Source organism: Podarcis melisellensis (genome assembly GCF_964234715.1).
Source record: "Podarcis melisellensis genome assembly, chromosome: 12".
NCBI lineage: Eukaryota > Metazoa > Chordata > Lepidosauria > Squamata > Lacertidae > Podarcis > Podarcis melisellensis.
The window spans coordinates 9,246,999-9,267,771 of NC_138544.1; the positions used below are offsets into that span (position 1 = coordinate 9,246,999).

The 20,773-nt window shown below is 46.8% G+C and overlaps 1 protein-coding gene across 1 annotated transcript in view; it reads right to left on the reverse strand.

The window, feature by feature from the left end:
• Positions 1–9,853, reverse strand: part of STAC (SH3 and cysteine rich domain) — an 82,848-nt gene extending 72,995 nt beyond the window's left edge. The window contains exon 1 of the mRNA XM_081931139.1: positions 9,226–9,853. Coding sequence (XP_081787265.1) covers positions 9,226–9,342 — 117 coding nt within the window. The 5' untranslated portion in view covers positions 9,343–9,853. The remainder of the gene's footprint in view (positions 1–9,225) is intronic.
• Between the last annotated feature and the right edge of the window lie 10,920 nt (positions 9,854–20,773).

Below are 20,773 nucleotides of genomic sequence, written 5' to 3' on the forward strand. Positions count from 1 at the left end.
GCAACTCTATCGGTCAAACACACCATGACTTAAAACCAATTAGCTTCAATGGGATTGCAAGCTGGATAATCTAGCTCAAGAGCTGGGTCTTGTCTGCATATTGGAAACTTAATTTTATTAGGCTGTATTTACTATCCATTAAGCGTATGGGGGGATGAGTTTGTGGGTGGGTGTGCCTTCAAATGCATAGCAGTCTAGGGAAAGTCAGTGTTTACAATAGGCTGTAAATGAACCTTTCTCATACTTTCATTAGAAGTGTGCTGAGCTGCTAAGTTATAGCTGCTTTTCATGGAATCCCCTTTGGCTCAGGAAGAGCTCATCCTTTAGAAATCCGCATGCTTGCTGGCAGGGACAGGATTGTGTTGACCTGGCACTTCCTCTGAGGTTTAAGGAAACTGAACAGACAATAGTGACCCTCCCTTCGTAATGGGTCAGCACAAGGGCTATGAAGGGTAATGCTACGAAGGGTAATAGCTGTGATTCTCTCCCATGTCTCCTCAACACCCTTTGCTTATACAGTGGTACCTCAGATTAAGAACTTAATTTGTTCTGGAGGCCTGCACTTAACCTGGAACTGTTCTTAACCTGAGGTATCACTTTAGCTGATGGGACGCGGGTGGCGCTGTGGCTTAAACCACAGAGCCTAGGACTTGCCGATCAGAAGGTCGGCAGTTTGAATCCCCGCGGCAGGGTGAGCTCCCGTTGCTCAGTCCCTGCTCCTGCCAACCTAGCAGTTCTAAAGCATGCCAGTGCAAGTAGATAAATAGGTACCACTCTGGCGGGAAGGTAAATGGCATTTCTGTGCGTTGCTCTGGTTCACCAGAAGCAGCTTAGTCCTGCTGGCCACATGACCCAGAAGCTGTACGCCGGCTCCTTCGGCCAACAAAGCGAGATGAGTGCCGCAACCCCAGAGTCGGTCACGACTGGACCTAATGGTAAGGGGTCCCTTTACCTTTACTTACCACTTTAGCTAACGGGGCCTCCCGCTTCTGCCGCACGATTTCTGTTCACATACTGGGGCAAAGTTCTTAACCTGAGGTACTATTCCTGGGTTGGCGGAGTCTGTAATCTGAAGCGTCTGTAACCCGAAGCATCTGTAACCCGAGGTACCACTGTATGTGAATACTGCACCTTGTCTGAATTCAATTGCTCCAACACAATGATGGGCAACTTCCAGCCCGTGGACCAAATTTTGGCCTGCAAGGTTGTTCCAGCCAAGCTCCCCCCACCTGCTCTAAACACCCACTTGTGGGGTAGGAAAGGCTGGGGCTCAACTGAAAGCAGCTTTGCAGGTCCTGCTGGTTGGTGGTGCCTGCAGAGCCTCTTGCGTTCTGCTTTCCAAGAGCTCGACAAGCAGCGGACTCCCAGGCCCTTCAGAAGTGCTGCACTTGGGAAGTGCTGAGCATAGGGCTTTAGGAAGCTTTGCGCAAATCTTTGACAGGTGCCAATCACCTGGCATCAGTAGGACATCAGGTGATTGACCCAGGGGTAGTCCTGCCCAGGGGTCTCACCCAGGGTCTACCTGGAGATTCCAGGGACTGAACATGGGACATTCTGTGTGGAAAGTGATGCTCTACCACTGAGCTGTGGTCCTTCCCAAAGGGCCATATGCAGTGAGCTGCTGTCAGTGCATGATTCTTGAACTCTCGTTCCAGGAGTTGCTCTCTGAAAGTGTCCTGCCGAGGGAGCTATGTGGGTGTTATATAGGGTGCAGTGAAGTCATAGGGGCATTCCAATGCTGTTTTTTGAATTGGACCTAGTCAAGTGAGGAACTCAGACACTTTTATTGCTTTGCAAATAACAAAAACCAGAACATGCTGCAATGCACAAATGTTCACAGCAGCCATCTTTAGGATTTTGCACAAGGGGGTAGAAAGAGGCACATGCTGCGAAAGGAAACCCTTATTTTATGCACTAGGAGATGCATTAAAACATAAGCAAGGAATCTGCAACCTTCCAGATGTTGCTGGACTCCAACTCCCATAATCTCTGGTCTTTAGCCACAATGACTGGGGCTGATGGGAGCTAGAGTCCAGCAATATCTGGAGAGTCACTAGAGGCTCCCCTTCATCATATTAGAAGCTGGGAACAGAACACTTGGTTAGAGTTTGATTAGAATTTTCTAAAGACTCTGCACTCAACTCTCACCTGTAGCTCCCAGAAGCTGTCAATAATACAGTGGTACCTCGGGTTAAGTACTTAATTTGTTTCGGAGGTCTGTTCTTAACCTGAAACTCTTCTTAATCTGAAGCACCACTTTAGCTAATGGGGCCTCCCGCTGCCGCCATGCCGCTGGAGCACAATTTCTGTTCTCATCCTGAAGCAAAATTCTTAACCTGAGGTACTATTTCTGGGTTAGCGGAGTCTGTAATCTGAAGCGTATGTAACCTGAAGTGTTTGTAACCTGAGGTACCACTGTAATAATAATTTATTATTTATACCCTGCCCATCTGGCTGGTTTTCACCAGTCACTCTGGATGGCTTCCAACAAAATATTAAAAATACAATAAAACATCAGACATTAAAAACTTCCCTAAACAGGGCTGCCTTCAGGTGTCTTCTTCTAAAAGTCAGATAGTTGTTTATTTTCTTGACATCTGATGGAAGGGTGTTCCACAGGGCGGGTGCCACTACTGAGAAGGCCCTCTGCTTGTCAGCATGTGACAGCGGCCACACCTCGGGAACGGCTTTGACTGGCCAGCTAAACCATATGAAGGTGGCTGATGGGTCTCAAACCCTCCGTGAGTTAGAGACTTCCCCTGTATGTGAAGACAGGCTCTGGCAGATGGAGTGGAGAAGACCAATAGTGGGTCCAATGGTCAAGAAGGTGGTTTCTGAATGTGTCGAAGAGGGAAGTGAGGGCAAATGGGGCTCATCAACCTGAGAAGGTAGCTCATCAAGGAGAAGGAAGTCAGGTCCTGCCTTGTATGTCATGTTTGAGAGAAGAAAAGGCTAGGGAGTGCAGTCCCTAAGATGGTTGGGTGGTGCTTTGTACACCTCCTTCTGGCAACTCCTGTAGCTGGTGCTAAACGTATTGCTCTGCTTTCCTTTGGACGACATCAGTGAGGCTGAGAGTGGAGCCTTGTTGTCTGGGCAGCCCAGGACTTCCATGCACTCTGCCCAGGATTCTGCCCTGGGGAGATCACTTCTGTGCTGCTAAAGCAGCGGTTTGACTTCACCCTGCAGGTCCATTGTCTCTCAGGGCAGACAGATGCCAACAACAGACAGGGAGCCTAGTATGACTTAGAATAAAATACCCCTTTCCCTTCTCATAGTAAAGGATGACTGAATCATAGTAAAGCACTGATAAATTTAACATGAATGTGGTAGGATTCTACAGAAACCGCTCTAAAACTCTGATGCAATTGTGAACAGATCATTACATTCCAATAATTACAATGCCAAGATAAATTCATTTCTATGATTCCTTGGGTTATAATTTTTAAATTGAAGCTTAAGAGACAGGAGTCAGAAGAGACAAGTAGAAAGATTTGAATGAGATGTTATAGGAGAAAGCATGAACTGGCCAATCTCTCCTGAAAGAGGAAAGTTGAAAACTCTTCCAGAAGTCATGATTTGCTCCATCCCTAAGAATATTGGTAATCATACAAATTGGACTCATCAAACTCTACCAAAGCATGGACTGTATGTATAGAAGAATATATAGAAGAATCACAAAACCAAGCCGTAAAATCTATAATCTATCATGTAATAAACTATCATGCGAAAACTAAAAAAGGAAACGAGCAAGCAGCAAGCAAATATTATCCAAGATCAACACTGCGCTTCAAATAGTAACTCAACAAAAATATCCCAAGTACTGTATATTATAAAGGTTAAGAATTTGTGTCAAATAGCAGAAATGCCTATATACAATAGAACATAAATAAGACCAGTCCACCACCTATATAATAAGCTGAAGCAGACAGGCAGACAAACAAACAAATAAAAAGGTAAAGGTACCCCTGCCCGTACGGGCCAGTCTTGACAGACTCTGGGGTTGTGCGCCCATCTCACTTAAGAGGCCAGGGGCCAGCGCTGTCCGGGGACACTTCCGGGTCACATGGCCAGCGTGACATCGCTGCTCTGGCGAGCCAGAGCCGCACACGGAAACGCCGTTTACCTTCCCGCTGGTAAGCGGTCCCTATTTATCTACTTGCACCCAGAGGTGCTTTCGAACTGCTAGGTTGGCAGGCGCTGGGACCGAGCAACGGGAGCGCACCCCGCAGCAGGGATTCGAACCGCCGACCTTTCGATCGGCAAGTCCTAGGCGCTGAGGCTTTAACCCACAGCGCCACCTGTGTCCCAACAAACAAATAGATAAAAGTAATTAAAAGAAATAATTCAGAATTGTTGCTAGTAATGGGATCAGATATATTAATGGCCCAATATGCTGTCTTCATAGGATCAGATTTTATGCTATGATGCAACAAGTGCAGTGGTGATGGCTGCTGACCAAGTCCTAATATAGTAAGTGTCTATCGGCAAACACCTCCCTAGCTTCTGCAAACCATAACTTTTTAGGTTTAGGTTTCGTGTGCCAGGTATATATCACATACAGCAGTAAGGTACGATGTGATAGTAAACAGAGTACAGCCATGCAACCTCATGGGTGTCTGTTACTGCTTGTTCTACCGAAGTGCAAGTTAGACTTCATTCAACCAATTAAGGCAGATCAAGTTGTGTGACCCTTGGCAGTTTTATGGGCTGGAGTCAATACTAATAAATGCACTCAGAATGAAGCAGGTGGCGTGTTGTGTGAAATGCTAATCAGATGTTGGCACAGTACCAGTAATTTGAATAAGGGTAGTAGAATCTGGCCTGTAATTTTGGGGAGACTCATACCTAAATCCAAGACACATTTGCTTAGGGTGATGGAGAATGACCAAGTGTGTGTGGTTAGGAAGGATCAAGTTTAACTAGGCAGGCTGCAAGTGTTTTAAAACAAACGTCAATAGGTTACATTTGCAAGTAACCCTAAGCCACGGTTTGTTTTAGACAACTTGCAGATGAGCAAGCAAGCCACATCGATTCTCCCCAGCTTTCTTTGTTTCCCATCAGCCCTTGCCTTGGGCTCTTCAGCTTTGCAAACTTCTGGAGTGCAGTGCCCAAACTTACTAGGGTGAGTTACAGCAATTTAAAAATACAGTATCAAAAAGAGTTTTAAACAGATTGGTGCAATTAGCACAACTCAGTCCCACCTCCCACCCCAGTTCAAGCTGATCTGTAACTCACAGCCATTTCTCACAACCAGCAGCATCACACGGTAACACTTCATCTCGACTGCAGCCTGACAGTTGGAGAGGGCATGTTTGGAAGGGGGTGGGGAAATCTTACTATACAAAATAAAACTGGAATGCAAAGGAGAGGCCAGTTTACGTTTCTTGCCAGCATGCTCTTTGAGTTTGAATGCATCGATGTATTAACCCACCTTAAAACCCTCTACCTGCAGCTAGACGTGATTCATCTGGTGAAAAACTTGGTAGCTAAGTTGGTAGAGCCTGAGACTCTTAATCTCAGGCTCATGAGTTCAAACCCCATGTTGGGCAAAAGATTCCTGCATTGCAGAGGGTTGGACTAAATGACCCGCGCGGTCCCTTCCAACTCTACAATTCTACGATACAGTGATTCTGCTGATTGGCATTCTGTTATGGTTTAGTGCAGGGATAGAGGTCTAAACCACTGAGCCTTTTGGGCTTGCCGATTGAAAGGGCAGTGGTTCTAATCTGCATGATGGGATGAGCTCCTGTTGCTCTGTCCCAGCTTCTGCCAACCTAGCAGTTTGAAAGCACGCAAGTGCAAGTAGATAAATAGGTACCACTGCGGCGGGAAGGTAAACGGCATTTCCGTATGCTTTGGTTTCCGTCATGGTGTTCTGTTACGCCAGAAGCGGTTTAATCATGCTGGCCACATGACCCAGAAAGCTGTCTATGGACAAACGCTGGCTCCCTTGGCCTGAAAGCGAGATGACCACTGTACCCCGTAGTTGCCTTTGGCTGGACCTAACTGTCCAGGGGTCCTTTACCCTTTACCTTTTAGTGGAGGGATGGGAAACCTGAAGCCCTGCAGATGTGTTGGTCTTCAATTCCCATCAGCTCCAGTCAGCGTGACCAATGGTCAGGTTTGATAGTTGTAGTCCTACCGTATCTGAAGGGCCACATATTACTTATGCATGGTATAGTGGTTAGAATACCTGACTAGGCCAGGATCAAATCTCTGCAACAGTGAAAGTCCACAGACTTCGCAAGGGATTAGATCCCGCAAGAGACACCCAGAAAATCTAATTATAAATGATGTAGGCTGAATGGGGCAGGAGTGAGGGAAGAGTTATGAAAAAGTGTCCAATTGCAACTATCCATTAAACAGTAATTTGAAAATAATTGCACCAAGGATCACTTGCAATCCCTTCTCAAATGACAGGTACTTGGCAATAAGCCTCATTTATTTCAAAGAACTTTTCTCAGAAAGTGAAAAAGTGCCCACTGTGTTCTTGGCTCTCTCCTGGCCTTCTTTCTAAGGCCAGAAGGAAGTAAGAAGATCTGCAAGAACAGTTGCTTTCGCATGTTTCCATGAAACAGTGCTAGGACCACACATGTAAAGGACCTGTAGAGGAGCCGCCCTGGAGGGCAGGTCTCAGAGTTAAGGCCAAAAGGCAGCCACGGAATTGCAAAAGCCGCCACCTTAGTGCTGTGTTTACAAAGTGCACCAGTATAAAAACTGCCTGACTTTGCCCTTAAACCTGGGATCTGTACTCCAGAAATGAAAGCTGCCACTTGAGTGTTGCACCCATGGAAACAAAACATCCAGTTATGATATCTGCCTGTTACGCTTGTGGGTAGGGAAGAGGGAGCAGTGTACTGTTCTTCCCTCCCCTAATTATTTATCTACAAAGCGGGAGTATAAAGCAATTTCAGATTAAGCAGTAACCAGCAGGGATCTGAAACATTTTTTTTTGGGGGGGGGCGTGTTTCTGATCTCCAACCCTCTAACCCGAATGCCCCTGGCCAAGATAGAACAGGGGCCTTTGGAGAGCATTCTGGGGTTCACAATGGAGTGGATAAAGTTTCAGAATGGATGCAGAAAAAGGACACATTTTCCCTTTCCTCTTCTCCTGAAACCTTCCCCTACTGTGCTAGGGTCTGCAGGTGAGGAGCAAGGGGGCCGCATGAAGGCGCGGGGGGCCAGAGTGGAGTGCAAGCGTTTGCAACATGCTTGCCTTCTCCCGCGAAAAGGGGCATGCGTGCCGGCTGCCTGGTCTATGACCGTAATAAATTGATTGATTGATATAACATCAAAGGACACCAGTCTGGGACTGGCTGCCACCCTTTAATATTTTTAATAAAATGAACATATATAAAACCTCGCCATCAATGGCTGCAGATGTGTACTAATAGTACAACCCCAACGTGTGCTTGTTTGAGCCAATTACCAAAAGCAAAACTAGTATGGATATTTCAGAAATGGTTTCCCACCTGATAAGAAACAAACTCCAGAACACCCCTCCACATCAAATCATAGTTCAGTGGTGTCCTACCTTTTTTCAAAGAGGGCCAGATTTGATGAAGTGAAGGGCCGTGGGGGCCGAACAATGTGGACCAAGTTGTTGACCTTTTTTAGGATTGAAGTTCTTGAGCTTTTTAATTATTTTACCCCAAAGTTGTTGAGCTTCTTTTAGGATTGAAGTTGTTGAGGTTTTTTAAGGATTTTACCCCAGGGGAAAAAACTGCCACAGGGGCCAGATTAAACTGACCAGCGAGCTGAATTAGGTCCCTGAAACGGACTTTGGACATGCCTGTCATAGTTAGTTACTATAAAAGGTAAGGAGAAAATGAAACCCTATTTATATTTCCTGAGTTTAGGCTGCAATCCCGTCATCAATTGCCACTGACTCATATATATCTCCCATAGATTTGGAAGGAAGTAACACATCAATAGCTATAATCAAGACTGTATGGTGCTGTAGCCACAAGCAATGCACAATCTCTCTTTGACAGCATGGTGGCAAGTCCATTTGTCCACATGACCTCCTCATTCAAAGCACAAACTTCCATCCTGCTGAGTACCACCTTTGAAGTGCCAGTTAGGATCATATCAACTTCCACGAGGATGCCCAAGGCCTGTCAAGGCGGCTACAGCGACTATTATCCATTTTACCCTACTAATAGTAATACTATTCTGGAGGAGCGTTCCAAATCTCTTCCACTTTCAACAGGAGGGGATGACTGTAAAATGGCAAGGTGCTCATTTCGGAAGATGCTGCAATCCTTTTCAAAGGGCGTGCCATAGAATTGTGGCATGTCACATCACTAAAATCCGCTATGGCAAATGTGCGGGTCAGTCTTCTGTTGAATACCAGGGCACAAGGTCTATGAGAAATTGAGTTTATCAGCAGAAACACTAATAGCTAACAAGTTGTTTTAGGTAACTCCTGCCCCTTACGTCATGCTCCCGTTAAACAGAAGAGCACCGTTGATCTGCTCTTCCTTCTGCTCACTTACAGATCTTTGTTTCTAATTCAGGTAATCCACTCAGAAACTTCTCACCTATTATATCACTTAATTTTGAGGGACGGAATGCAGAACAGAAGCATCGTTTTCCTCAATCAGGTAAGCCAAACCAGGCCAATAAAATATGATTTTTGGGGAGGCAAGAAGGGGGTGATCCTGTTTATCATGCTCTTTAAATATGTTGGAAGCCGCCCAGAGTGTTTGGGGGCAACCCACTCAAGATGGGCGGGGTACCAGATAATAAAATTATTATTATTATGGATGGCAATAGCAGCTACAATAGCAGCTCTTCATCTAGACTTCAGCTCCTGACCTATTTATCAGCTGAATGGCAAAGTTCCTGGAAAGACATTTTTTAACATACACACACACAGGCAACTTTCCTATAATAAATCTGTCACAGTCTATTTCATGAGGATCAACACGTGATGCCAGAGCAACCGGAGTGCCAAACAGAGGAATGGTCTGCCAGAGTGCTTTGAAACCTCTCCCTCCGGAAAATAAATGCAATAGACAAACTAATTCCTAAACCCAGCCAGGTGTCCCCCCCCCCGCCCCCCGTTCTTTCCCAGCTCCGCCAGGTGAATGGCGAGATCCCACCTCAAAGACATTTTTGCAGGCGCAAAAGGAGGACGGGCACGTAAGCGCGCCTGGCCACGGAGAGAGATCGATCCCCTCTCGGAATAGGGATCCACGGATGGGAGCGAGCGGGACCGACCTTGGATTCCTGGCTGGTGGTGGAGGCGGGCGAAGGCGGCTGCTCGGGGCTCTCCGGGTCGCGGTCCTTCTCCACGTCCTCCGGGCTGCCTTGTGTCGCGTCGCTGGGCGGAATCATGTTGGCCTCTCGGAGGGAAAAGCCTCCGTCTGGGGAGGCGGCCAGAGCTCCGGGAGCCGCTTGTTTATTTCACGTGCTCCGGCTTGGCCATTCCTGCCCGGCGAAGGAAGTCTCCGGGTCTTATTCGCAAGTGGGGGAGCTCCTCGCCGCCTCCCCCCCAAAGGCTGCGCGCCTCCCGCGCCTTCCTCCTCCTCCTCCTCTGCCCTCCTCCTCGTCCTCTCCTCCACACACACACACACGCCCCGCTGCAAGTTAGGGATAGCTCTCTCTACGGGCGGGGAAACTGCCCCGCGCCTTCTCCCCGCGTCCGCCGGGCCAGGCGTGCCGAGCGGGGAGTGAGCCGGCGCGTAACGCGTGGAGCCGCCGAAGGAGCGGGGAGGAGGAGGAGGAGGAGCCCGGGCGCCTGGCGCGGAAGAAGCATGTGCCGCCGTAGTAGTGGAAGGGGAGCCATGTGCAGCCCCACGCCGCGCTGCCGGGGGAGCCCCCGCCAAAGCGGAGGGCGGGAGGACGAGCCCACCAGTGGCGTAGCGTGGGTTGGCAGCACCCGGGGCCAGTGGCGTAGCGTGGGAGGTGCAGGGGGGGCCGCCGCACCGGGCGCAACATCTGGGGGTAGGGTTAGGGGGCGCAAATCCACGGGTTAGGGGGCGCAAATCCACGGGTTAGGAGGCGCAAATCCACGGGTTAGGGGGTGCAAATTACTTGCCTTGCCCCGGGTGCTGACAACCCACGCTACGCCACTGCCCAGGGCAAGGCAAATAATTCGCGCCCCCTAACCCGTGGATTTGCGCCCCCTAACCCTAACCCCCAGATGTTGCGCCCGCCCCCCCTGCACCCCCCACGCTACGCCACTGGAGCCCACGGCTGCTGCTGCCTCCGCCGCTGTGGATCACAATCTGGATCAAGCTCGTCTTTCTGCATTCTGGATCACGCTTGTCTTTCTCCAGTTTGCATCACGCTTTTCTTGCTGTCACAGACTTGTAGAGGGGTCCCGAGGGTCATCTAGTCCAACCCTCCTTCGAGGCTGGCATCTCAGCCAGATTGTACACGACAGGTGGCCATCCGACTTCTGCTTCAGGATGGGAACAAGGGAGGAGAGGCCATCACCTTCGGAGCTTCACTGTCAGAAAGTTATTCCCTAGATTGACTTGGAGTTTTCCCTCTTGTTGTTGTTTATTGAACTTATATATATAATTCTTCCCACTTGTAACTTGAATCCATTGGTTGGGGTCCTGGCCTCTGGAGCAGGAGAAAACAAACTTGCTCCCCATCTTCCCTGTTTAGCTACAGTGGTACCTCAGGTTACAGACGCTTCAGGTTACAGACTCAGCTAACCCAGGAATAGTACCTCAGGTTAAGAACTTTGCTTCAGGATGAGAACAGAAATCATGCAGCAGCAGCAGGAGGCCCCATTAGCTAAAGTGGTGCTTCAGGTTAAGAACGGACCTCCGGAACGAATTAAGTTCTTAACCCGAGGTACCACTGTATTTGACATGGCTATCATATCGATTCTGGATCTCCCTTTCCCCAGGCTAAACATGCCCAGCTCCCTCAACCATTCCTCATAAGGCTTGGTTTCCACACCCTTGATCATCCTGGTCGTTGTCCTCTGCACACATTCCAGCTTGTCAATATACTTTTTAAAATTGTGACGCACAGAACTGGACACAGTACTCCAGTTGTGGCCTGACCAATGGTCTGTTATTTCCCTTGACTTCTGTTGATGCAGCCTAGAATCATAGAACTGTAGAGCTGGAAGGGACTGTGAAGGTCAACTAGTCCAACCCACTGGAGGGCAGGCTCAGGTACCTGCTGGTACATGTGTACCCACCCCTTATGGGATGTGCAGCCTGGTTCTCTTCATGTTTACTAGAAAATAAATCCCACTGATGTCAGTTGTGCTTCTTGCCATGTGCTGCAAGGAGCACATCCCATTAAGCCAGCTAAACTTCCTTCAAAGTACATTAGTTTAGAATCAGGCAGCAGCAAGTGCGCCATAGGGATGATTTAAAATAATACATTTATTGCTCTGATAGCTCATCCTTCCCCTTCAAGGAGCTCAGACTGATGTAAATGTGACTCACATGCCTTTTATTCACACAACACCAGCCCTGTGAGCTTCATGGCTGAAAAGGGATTTGAACTCAGGTCTTCTCATTTGTAGGCAAAAGCTAATCATGAAGTTACCCATTCTAGACAAAAAGGCAAGGCGGATGAGGATGAGGAAGGCCAATAGCCTTTATTAACTTCGCTCTGGGCTCCCTCAGATGACCTGCTTTTGAAGCATTCGGCCTGACTTACTTGCCCAATGCTTCTGCGGAGGTTAGACAATGTCTGTTGAGCTTTTGTTCTGCTAGGTGGTTAGATGTCTTCCTCTTAACCGTTAGCTCAACGACACACTTTTTGGTGCATTTTCACATCACTTTCCTAGCCACAAAAGCTGTGTGAGCAGGGTTCAGGTGAATTTGTTGGCTTCAAGTTACAAGAAAGGAGATTCCGACTGAACATCAGGGAGTACTTTCTGACCGTTCGACAATGGAATGGTCTGCTGGAGGAGGTTGCAAACTCTCCTTCCTTGGAAATTTTTAAGCAAAGATTGGATGGCCATCTGTCATGGATGCTTTAGCTGAGATTCCTGCATTGGTTGGACTAGATGACCCTTGGGGTCTCTTCCAACTCTACAGTGATTTATGATTTATGTGAGCTGTGCTATTCTAGCTGCAGGATCTAGGGACAAATAAGCACTGATGAGACAAAGCCTGTGACAAAGGATGATGCTTATTTCCTCACATGTCACGGTGCATGAGCACTGAGGGATGCTGTTTAGCGTGAAGCAGGCAACAGTAACTGCTTGCAAAAAGGTTACTGCTGTCCCTGGTTAGGGAAGAAGGTGCACAATGCTAGCACTCCAGGGACTTACTAAAGCATATGACCTCTGTTATGCAGGCTTCTGGCATTAATACACTTTCTTTATTCTGTTCTTGCTCTCTCCCTCTCTGGTTCACTTCAGAGGCTCTTTTACAGACCATTGTTTGGAGAATCGCATTCATCCTTTACCTCCCTCCTCTCACTCAAATTCCACCCTCTACTTCCTGTTTGCTGCGACCATAGTTTCCTGTGACTTCAAAATCAGGTTTCTGAAGTTAGGGCAAACCTCCAAGCCATGGTTTGCAAACTCACTTCAAACCACGGAGATTCTTTTCCCCAATCCTGACATATTTTTTTTAATCTACAGCAGCTTCATTATTAATGCAGCTTGTTTAGCCATGTACATTGTTTAAAAAGCATCCACAAACTGAACTGCATAATACTGATGATTTATATGAGGCAGAAGGCAGGAAAAGGATCAGCGTGACATTGAAACTCTTGTTTGGATTGTCAGATCTGGCAATTAAATAAAAAGCTTTTTCACTGTTAAGCAAAGAGCTGCAGAAAGAATTCACAATACATATGGCACCCAACAGATCTGTTAACAGTCAATAAATGTAGGGCAGAACTGCAAAACAGCAAGCTGCCATAGCCTTATATAGGAGCAGAAGAGCCTTCTGGATCAGGCCAAAGGTCCATCTTGTCCAATGGCCAACCTGACAACTGTGTGAAACCTGCAAGCAGAAACGACACTCTCATATTTGCAACAGCCCTCTTGTATTTGCTATTTCCAGCAAAGGGCATTTGGAGACATACAGGCTCTGAAAGTGGAGGTAGAGTAACCACAGTCACTAGTGGCTCTGATTTATCCTTTTGCGAATTTGTCTAACCCTTTTCTAAAGCCATCCAAATGGGTGGCCATCTCTTGTGGGAGGAAATCCCACCGCTCAATGCGCTGCTGTGTGAAGCAGTTTCTTCCATCTGTCCTTAATCTTCCAACGTTGTATGCTGGGTATGTTTAGCCTTGAAAAGTAGAGACTGAGAGGAGATATAATAGCCACCTTCAACTATCTCAAGGGCCGTCACACAGAGGAGGGAACATGCTTGTTTTCTCCTGCTCTGGAGGGTAGGATTCGAACCAATGCCTTCAAGTGAAAAGAAAGGAGATCCCAACTAAATATACGGAAAAAACTTTCAGACGGTAAGAGCTGTTCGACAGTGGACTGGATTCCTTTGGTTGGTTGTGGACTATCCCAGAATTCATGTAGTGGTTAAGAGCAGTAGACTCGTAATCTGGTGAACCAGGTTTGCTTCCCTGCTCCTCCACATGCAGGTGCTGGGTGACCTTGGGCCAGTCACACTTCTCTGAAGTCTCTCACTTTTCACTCACCTCACAGAATGTTTGTTGTGGGGGAGGAAGGGAAAGGAGATTGTTAGCTGCTTTGAAACTCCCTAGGGACACAGGTGGTGCTGTGGGTTAAACCACAGAGCCTAGGGCTTGCCAATCAGAAGGTCAGCGGTTCGAATCCCCACGGCGGGGTGAGCTCCCGTCTTTCGGTCCCAGCTCCTGCCAACCTAGCAGTTTGAAAGCACAAAGTGCAAGTAGATAAATAGGTACCGCTCCAGCGGGAAGGTAAACAGTTTTCGTGCGCTGCTCTGGTTCACCAGTCATGCTGGCCACATGACCCGGAAGCTGTATGCCAGCTCCCTTGGGAAATAAATCGAGATGAGCGCCGTAACCCCAGAGTCGTCTTTGACTGGACCTAATGGTCAGGGGTCCCTTTACCTTTAGGGTACTGATAAAGTGGGATATCAAATCCAAACTCTTCTTCCAAACTCTTCTCCATCCTTCAAGGTTTAGAAGCAGAGGTTGGATGGCCATCTGTCATGGGTCCTTTAGCTGAGATTCCTGCACTGCAGGGTGTTGGACTAGATGACCCTTGGGGGTCGTCCTCGGATGTGCATGAGTTCAAGTGTTAGGAGAGAGGGATAATAGCTATTCTCTATCCACTTTCTCCACACCAAGCTATCTCTTGCACACCTCTATCAAGTCCTCTCCTATCCTCATTTTCTCTAAACCCAACAGCTCCAAATGTTTCCTCACAGGGGAGTTGCTCCATCCCCTCAGATCATTTTTACCTGCTCTTTTCTGAACCTCTTTTGGCTCTGCAACACCACTTTTTGAGGGAGGTGACCAGAATTGTACCTGGCAGTATTCTAAGCCTGAATTTGTATAGTGGCATGATGATATTGACAATTTTGTTCTCAGTTCCTTTCCTAATGATCCCTCACATAACATTTGCCTTTCCCACAAAAGTCACACATAACGGCTATTCGTTTAAGCAATTCTGTCCAGATTTCCCCACTGGTGGAAGCGCCGAACTCCCCAGCACCACAACTGCTGATACAGCAGTCTTTGCTAACCGGGGCTACAGCTCCCATCAGCTGTAGCCAACGCAACACAACTGTGTCCCAGAGTGTGACGGTGTTGTGTGATTGCTACATATTTATAAAACGTAGAAGTTGAGCTGGCACAGAATGACTGTTCAAAATAGCATCGGTTTCCTCCAAATCAAGCGGCGCCCACAAGGCACATTTGTGACCGACAGTAAAAAGTCAGGTGTGTTCCTTTCTGGTTACTTCACAACTGCCAAACTCTTCTTCTCTGCCAAACAGGATGGAGGCTTAGTGGTTGTGGTATCCTCCAGATTAGTTGTTGTTGTTAGACTACGCTGCCCATCATCTCTGGCCATAGGTCATGCTGGCTGGGGATGATGTGACTGTCAGGAGTTCAGCCTACACTTGAGTAGGACCCTGGCAGAGACACATGCCTGACTGGCATGTTCTCTCCCTCCTGGTCAATTGTTTGGGAGCTTCAAAAGCTTTCTTCAGCCCGAACATCACAGCAACCGATGCCAACAGACACCGGCACACTTAGGGATTGGCAGAGTCTTCGCAGCTTGTGTGACAGACCTCAGCAACTCAGCATTTTGGCTAATCTACTTTATTTACATATAAACATACATGGAGCACTGCAATATGGCTGCCTCTCTCTCTAGCATCACAGAGCAAAGAAAAAAAGAACAAAGGACAATAGTCCCACTTCATGGAACACAATAACACAAACATCCTGTCTCCCTGACTTCTCACTCTGTGGAGTCAAAACATACACAGTCATGTGATAGACAACAATCCCATGACTGCAATCATGGAGCAGGAATTCTAACAGTGACTTTGAGTACGACAAGACTTGTAGAGCCACAGGTTCCTTGCCTCTGGGTTATGATATGAATGCTGGCTGGATCTTTAATCTCACTGTGGATTTATATGGCACCATTGTGTTATCGTTAAGCTTACTTTCTCTTAAAGAATGTGTTTTATTAGGAGTCTTTGAAATCTACTCAGTCAAAGAGATAAACACAGTGATTCGAACTCTGAGTGGATGCATTCCTTGTAAAAAAAAGAAGAAATGTGTTCCTTCCCTGAACTCATTCACAGTGGCTGCTCAACAGTTAACGGCTTTAACGTTATGAAATCAACCTAATTTCCTTTCTTGAAAATAAAGCACGTCATGCATGTGTTAAGGACTATGTCATGCCATTCTCTGGCTTCATGAAAAGTAAATAAATCACCAAATTAGTACCGACACCTGCACTCTCCCTGCTCATCCAATTACTCATCTGACAGCTTTGACTGAATTGTCAGTTCCTTGACAGCTATCCCGGAAAAGATGACTAAAAACATTAAGTCGCAAAATGTCTCTCTCTCCCCCCCCCCACTCTTATTTGATAACAATGCGGTAAAGAAGGGTGGGTGTGGGGGCATAATAAGACCCCATGCTCAGATTGGATAAATGCAATGTACTGTTCATGCTTTCATTCTTAAACAACTTCGGCTTGTCATCCAAATCACAAGGAAGGGAAACAGAATGCGGAGAATAGCCGTGGGGCAAAGATGCGCATCTGCAAGCATGCATTTAACTGAAAGTAATGCAGGTAAAGTGCACCAGCGTGCAGATGTGCAACTGATTCACACCACCGCTCCTTAAACTGCAAGGGACATTATTTGTGTCATTTAAAGAGACCTTGCAGTGAGGAAGGAAATTGGTTTTAGAGCACATGCTCCTCCATCTAAGCCAATTCCTCGCACTTCAGGATCCTTTAACATTTGCAAGCCATGGTTTTAACCTGCGTCTGCCCTGTGGAACGCCCTCCCGTCAGATGTTAAGGAATAAACAACTATTTTCTTTTAGAAGACATCTGAAGGCAGCCCTGTATAGGGATATTTTTTTTAAAAAAAATTATTAAGCAATTTCAACATAACAAATTATCAAATCATATAATCACATACATTGTGGACTTCCCTCAGCTCCTCTCTCTGATTTCTCTGCACATATTTTTCTCTGCATGTTATAAAATTATACATATCCTTGCGTTGTCTATCATGTTATCAACCAATAAATTTGTGTATTCAAAACCTGCCAAGGAGTCCAGTTCATTTTGTTGTCTTTTTAGATAATTTGTAAAAAGTTCCCATTTCCCCTTAAAGTCACAGTTGTCCTTGTCCCTCAGTTTATATGTCAATTTAGCCAGTTCTGCATAGCTCATTCAGTTTTCTTGCCACTGTTCTTTTGTTGGGATTTCCTCATTCTTCCATCCTTGTGCTATCAAGACTCTTGCCGCCTGTATAGAGAATTTTTTAGTGTTGGATGTTTTACCGTGCTTGATGTTTTAATTTGTTGGATGGCACCCAGAATGGCTGGGGCAACCTAGTCAGATGGGTGGGATAATAATAATAATAATAATAATAATAATAATAATAATAATAATACTGTGCCGTGGTTTAAACTGTGAAGGGACAATGCAAGGGTTAATGCAAGGGTTAGGAACCTGTGTCCCTCTTGATGTGGTTGGACTGGAACTCCACCAGCCCCAGCTAATATTGGCAATGCTGAGGGATGGTGAGAGTTGTGGTCTGATGACAACGGCAGAGCCGCTGGTGATCAACCCTGGCTTAAGGAATCTGGGAGGAAAGGAATTGGGTTTGTTGTTGTTTAGTTGTTTAGTCATATCTGGCTCTTTGTGACCCCATGGACCAGAGCATGCCAGGCACTTCTGTCTTCCACTGCCTCCCGCAGTTTAGTTAAACTCATGCCGGTAGCTTCGAGAACACTATCCAACCATCTCGTCCTCTGTCGTCCCCTTCTCCTTGTGCCCTCCGTCTTTCCCAACATAAGGATCCTTTCCAGGGAGTCTTCTCTTCTCATGAGGTGGCCAAAGTATTGGAGCCTCAGCTTCACGATCTGTCCTTCTAGTGAGCACTCAGGGCTGATTTCCTTCAGAATGGAGAGGTTTGATCTTCTTGCAGTCCATGGGACTCTCAAGAGTCTCCTCCAGCACCAGAATTCAAAAACATCAGTTCTTTGGCAATCGGCCTTCTTTATGGTCCAGCTCTCACTTCCATACATCACTACTAGAAAAACCATAGCTTTAAATATACGGACCTTTGTTGGCTAGGAGACCCCAATTCTCATGAGTAAGCTCTATTTGAGATCTTGTTTGAAATGTTGGCTTACACATAATATGAGATAAATGGCAGACCACATGCTATGCATGCAAGAGGTCTCAGGTACCCAAATGCATGTTCCTGCAGATGCTCTGAGATCCTCAGCTGAGTCCTTTCTTCTGGTGCCATGGCTATCTGCAGTGCAGTCGTGGCTACAAGATGGTGGCCCTAAGGTTGTCTCTCTAGGGGTCCCATCCTACCTGTAAGGAGGACCCCATTCAACTCTGTCCTTTCCCCTTTTGGCCCAGAGTGTTGCAAACAACACCCTGGGCAAACATTTAATGGTGGGTAAACTAAAAGCTGCCCATCTCCTGCAAGTCCCCTCTCTCTCTGATGAAGGTGAGCAGTAAGTCACCATGAGAGACATGGAAGGTCACTTACAATGAGGGAACATCTCACTTAAGAGTGAAGGAAGAAATGTTCAGACAGGGCTTATTAGGAGCAAAAAGTGCTTTGAGCATTAGGGAGGAGAACAGGAACAATCTAGGAATACATAAATGTTTTATGGCTACCCACAAAACAAGGTTTCGAGGCCTAAAGTGAAACGGAACATTTCTTAGTAAAAGCCATAGCAAATTAAGCTCGAGTGATATCTGGTTGCAACTAAAATTAGAATCTGAAATAGGATTTTGAGCACATTCATAATGCAACGGGCAGTGAGTGGAACACACATGCCTGTATTAGTTTCACAGATACCTTATGACTTTGCCTTTACTTTTGATCTTTTTAAAGCTATAGTCAGATATAAAGATAGGAAGGTCAGCATTTATTTTGTTTTTAAAAAGAGGAAGAGACCAAACAGGAAAGGTTGAAGCCTGCCTTCAGCTCACATTGTCTGAATCAGAAGCCTAGGTGCCTCATCTCATGTGTGAAGGGGAATGGTGAGAGGAAGACACTTTGTGCATGCTCAGAGACTCCCTCTTTTATTTCTACTTGTATGTTCCAATGCCAAACCTCTTGGAACTTTGAAGTGTCAGGCATAGCTCTAATGCCTTTAGCCCAAACGTAGCAGAGTTTTCCTGCACGGCGAAGAAGCTAGTTGAGGTGGAAATGACTAGTCAGCTAGACTCAGAATAACTATTTACAGGATTTATTAAAAGGAAAAATAAAACCAGCAGAGTTTCTGCATACAAAACAAAGCAAAATAAATCCTTTCTCTCTCTCTCTCTCTCTCTCTCTCTCTCTCTCTCTCTCTCTCTCTCTCTCTCTCTCTCTCTCTCTCCTCTCTCTCTCTTAACCATACACAGCACTTCTACTCCTAACACACACCCTCTAACACAAACTGTGCTAGCATTCCTAGATAACAGAGTTGAGTGCTGGTCGTTAACCAATCAGAGTAAGTAGTTTCTAGGTCAAGCAGACCTTGGCTTTCTGCCAAGAGTAAATTGACACTGCCTTGAGTTAATTGTGTGAAGCCAGAATCTGTAAGTTTTCATGAGAATCAATTAACAGAAACTGAACAAAACCATGGCACTGAAAGGAGATTCTGGGTCTAAGTTCAGATGACGCCCTAGGGAAGGTCAGAGCCAGTTTGTCCATGAGGTGAGGGGATCTCTGCCCTCCCCCAACAGTGCTGCCATCCTGGTGGCATTCTGGTACCCAGCCTTGCTGCTTGTCTTCTCCACCACTGGGCTCACACTGAGTTTGGAAAGAGCCAGGGAATTCCTGTGTGCCAGGTTGCTGCTTGACTCCTCACCCTCTGGGGTGAAGAAGCCAAGTTGCAATACTCTGAGGAGCGCCCTGGCTGCTGCTGAGTTTGGTGAGAGCTTCCCAGTTGTCAGTGTGTATACTAGATTTTTTTAGATTTACCTTGAGACAGTCTTTAAACCTCTTTTGTTGACCACCAGCATTACGCTTTCCATTTTTAAGTTCGGAATATCAGGACGCAAGGGAGAAACGTGCTAAGAGGAAGGCACACTTGGCAAATCCACACCGTGACCAACTCCCGCCCAGAAACCAATGTCCCCACTGTGGAAGGACTTGTGGATCCAGAATTGGCCTCCACAGCCATTTACGGACTCATTGTTAAAACTGTGTTTATGGAAGACAATCTTACTCGATGAGGAGTGATCGCCAAAGAAGATAAGAAGGTCAGAGCTGGGCTGCAGTGGTGTCAAAAGTGGTGGTGGAGTGGGAAGTAGGGAAGGAGACAATTCCTGTTTCGCCTCAGGTGGCAAAATGGGATTGCTCGGCCCTGGGCAAGGTCATTAAATTATATGAAGGATGATAGCTCAGTTGGTAGAGCATGAGACTGTGAATCTCAGAGCTGTGGGTTTGAGCCCTACATTGGGCAAAAGATTCTTGCATTGCCAGGGGTTGGACTAGATGACTAGGTAAAGGTAAAGGGGACCCCTGACCATTAGGTCCAGTCGTGGCCGACTCTGGGGTTGCGGCGCTCCTCTCGCTTTATTGGCCGAGGGAGCTGGTGTACAGCTTCCGGGTCATGTGGCCAGCATGACCAAGCCACTTCTGGTGAACCAGAGCAGCGCACGGAAATGCCATTTACCTTCCCGCCAGAGCGGTACCTATTTATTTACTTGCACTTTGACATGCTTTCGAACTGCTAGGTTGGCAGGAGCAGGGACCGAGCAACGGGAGCTCACCCTGTCGTAGGGATTCGAACCAGTGACCTTCTGATCAGCAAGTCCTAGGCTCTGTGGTTTAACCCACAGCGCCACCCGATGACCCTTTTATTAGGGTCTTGCATGGGGTGGGGCTTGCCTTAAACTGTAGCGCTAACAGATTCATTGGAATCACCCGCATCCTGCTTGCTCTGATAAATGAAATATAGTACGTGCCACTCGCTTGCAGAAGCACTCCATGGAGTTTGTGGATTGCTTAAAAGGCTCAGAGCCTGCACTCTGACCAATACAGAGACAGCTACATGGCTGCCACGCGGGCCGTACATCAGCGAAGTGCAAAACATTACACAGGTATGGGATGGTGCAGGCATAGTCTGATGTTACAGTACATGACCACTCAGAAGTATTGGGGCTTCCAT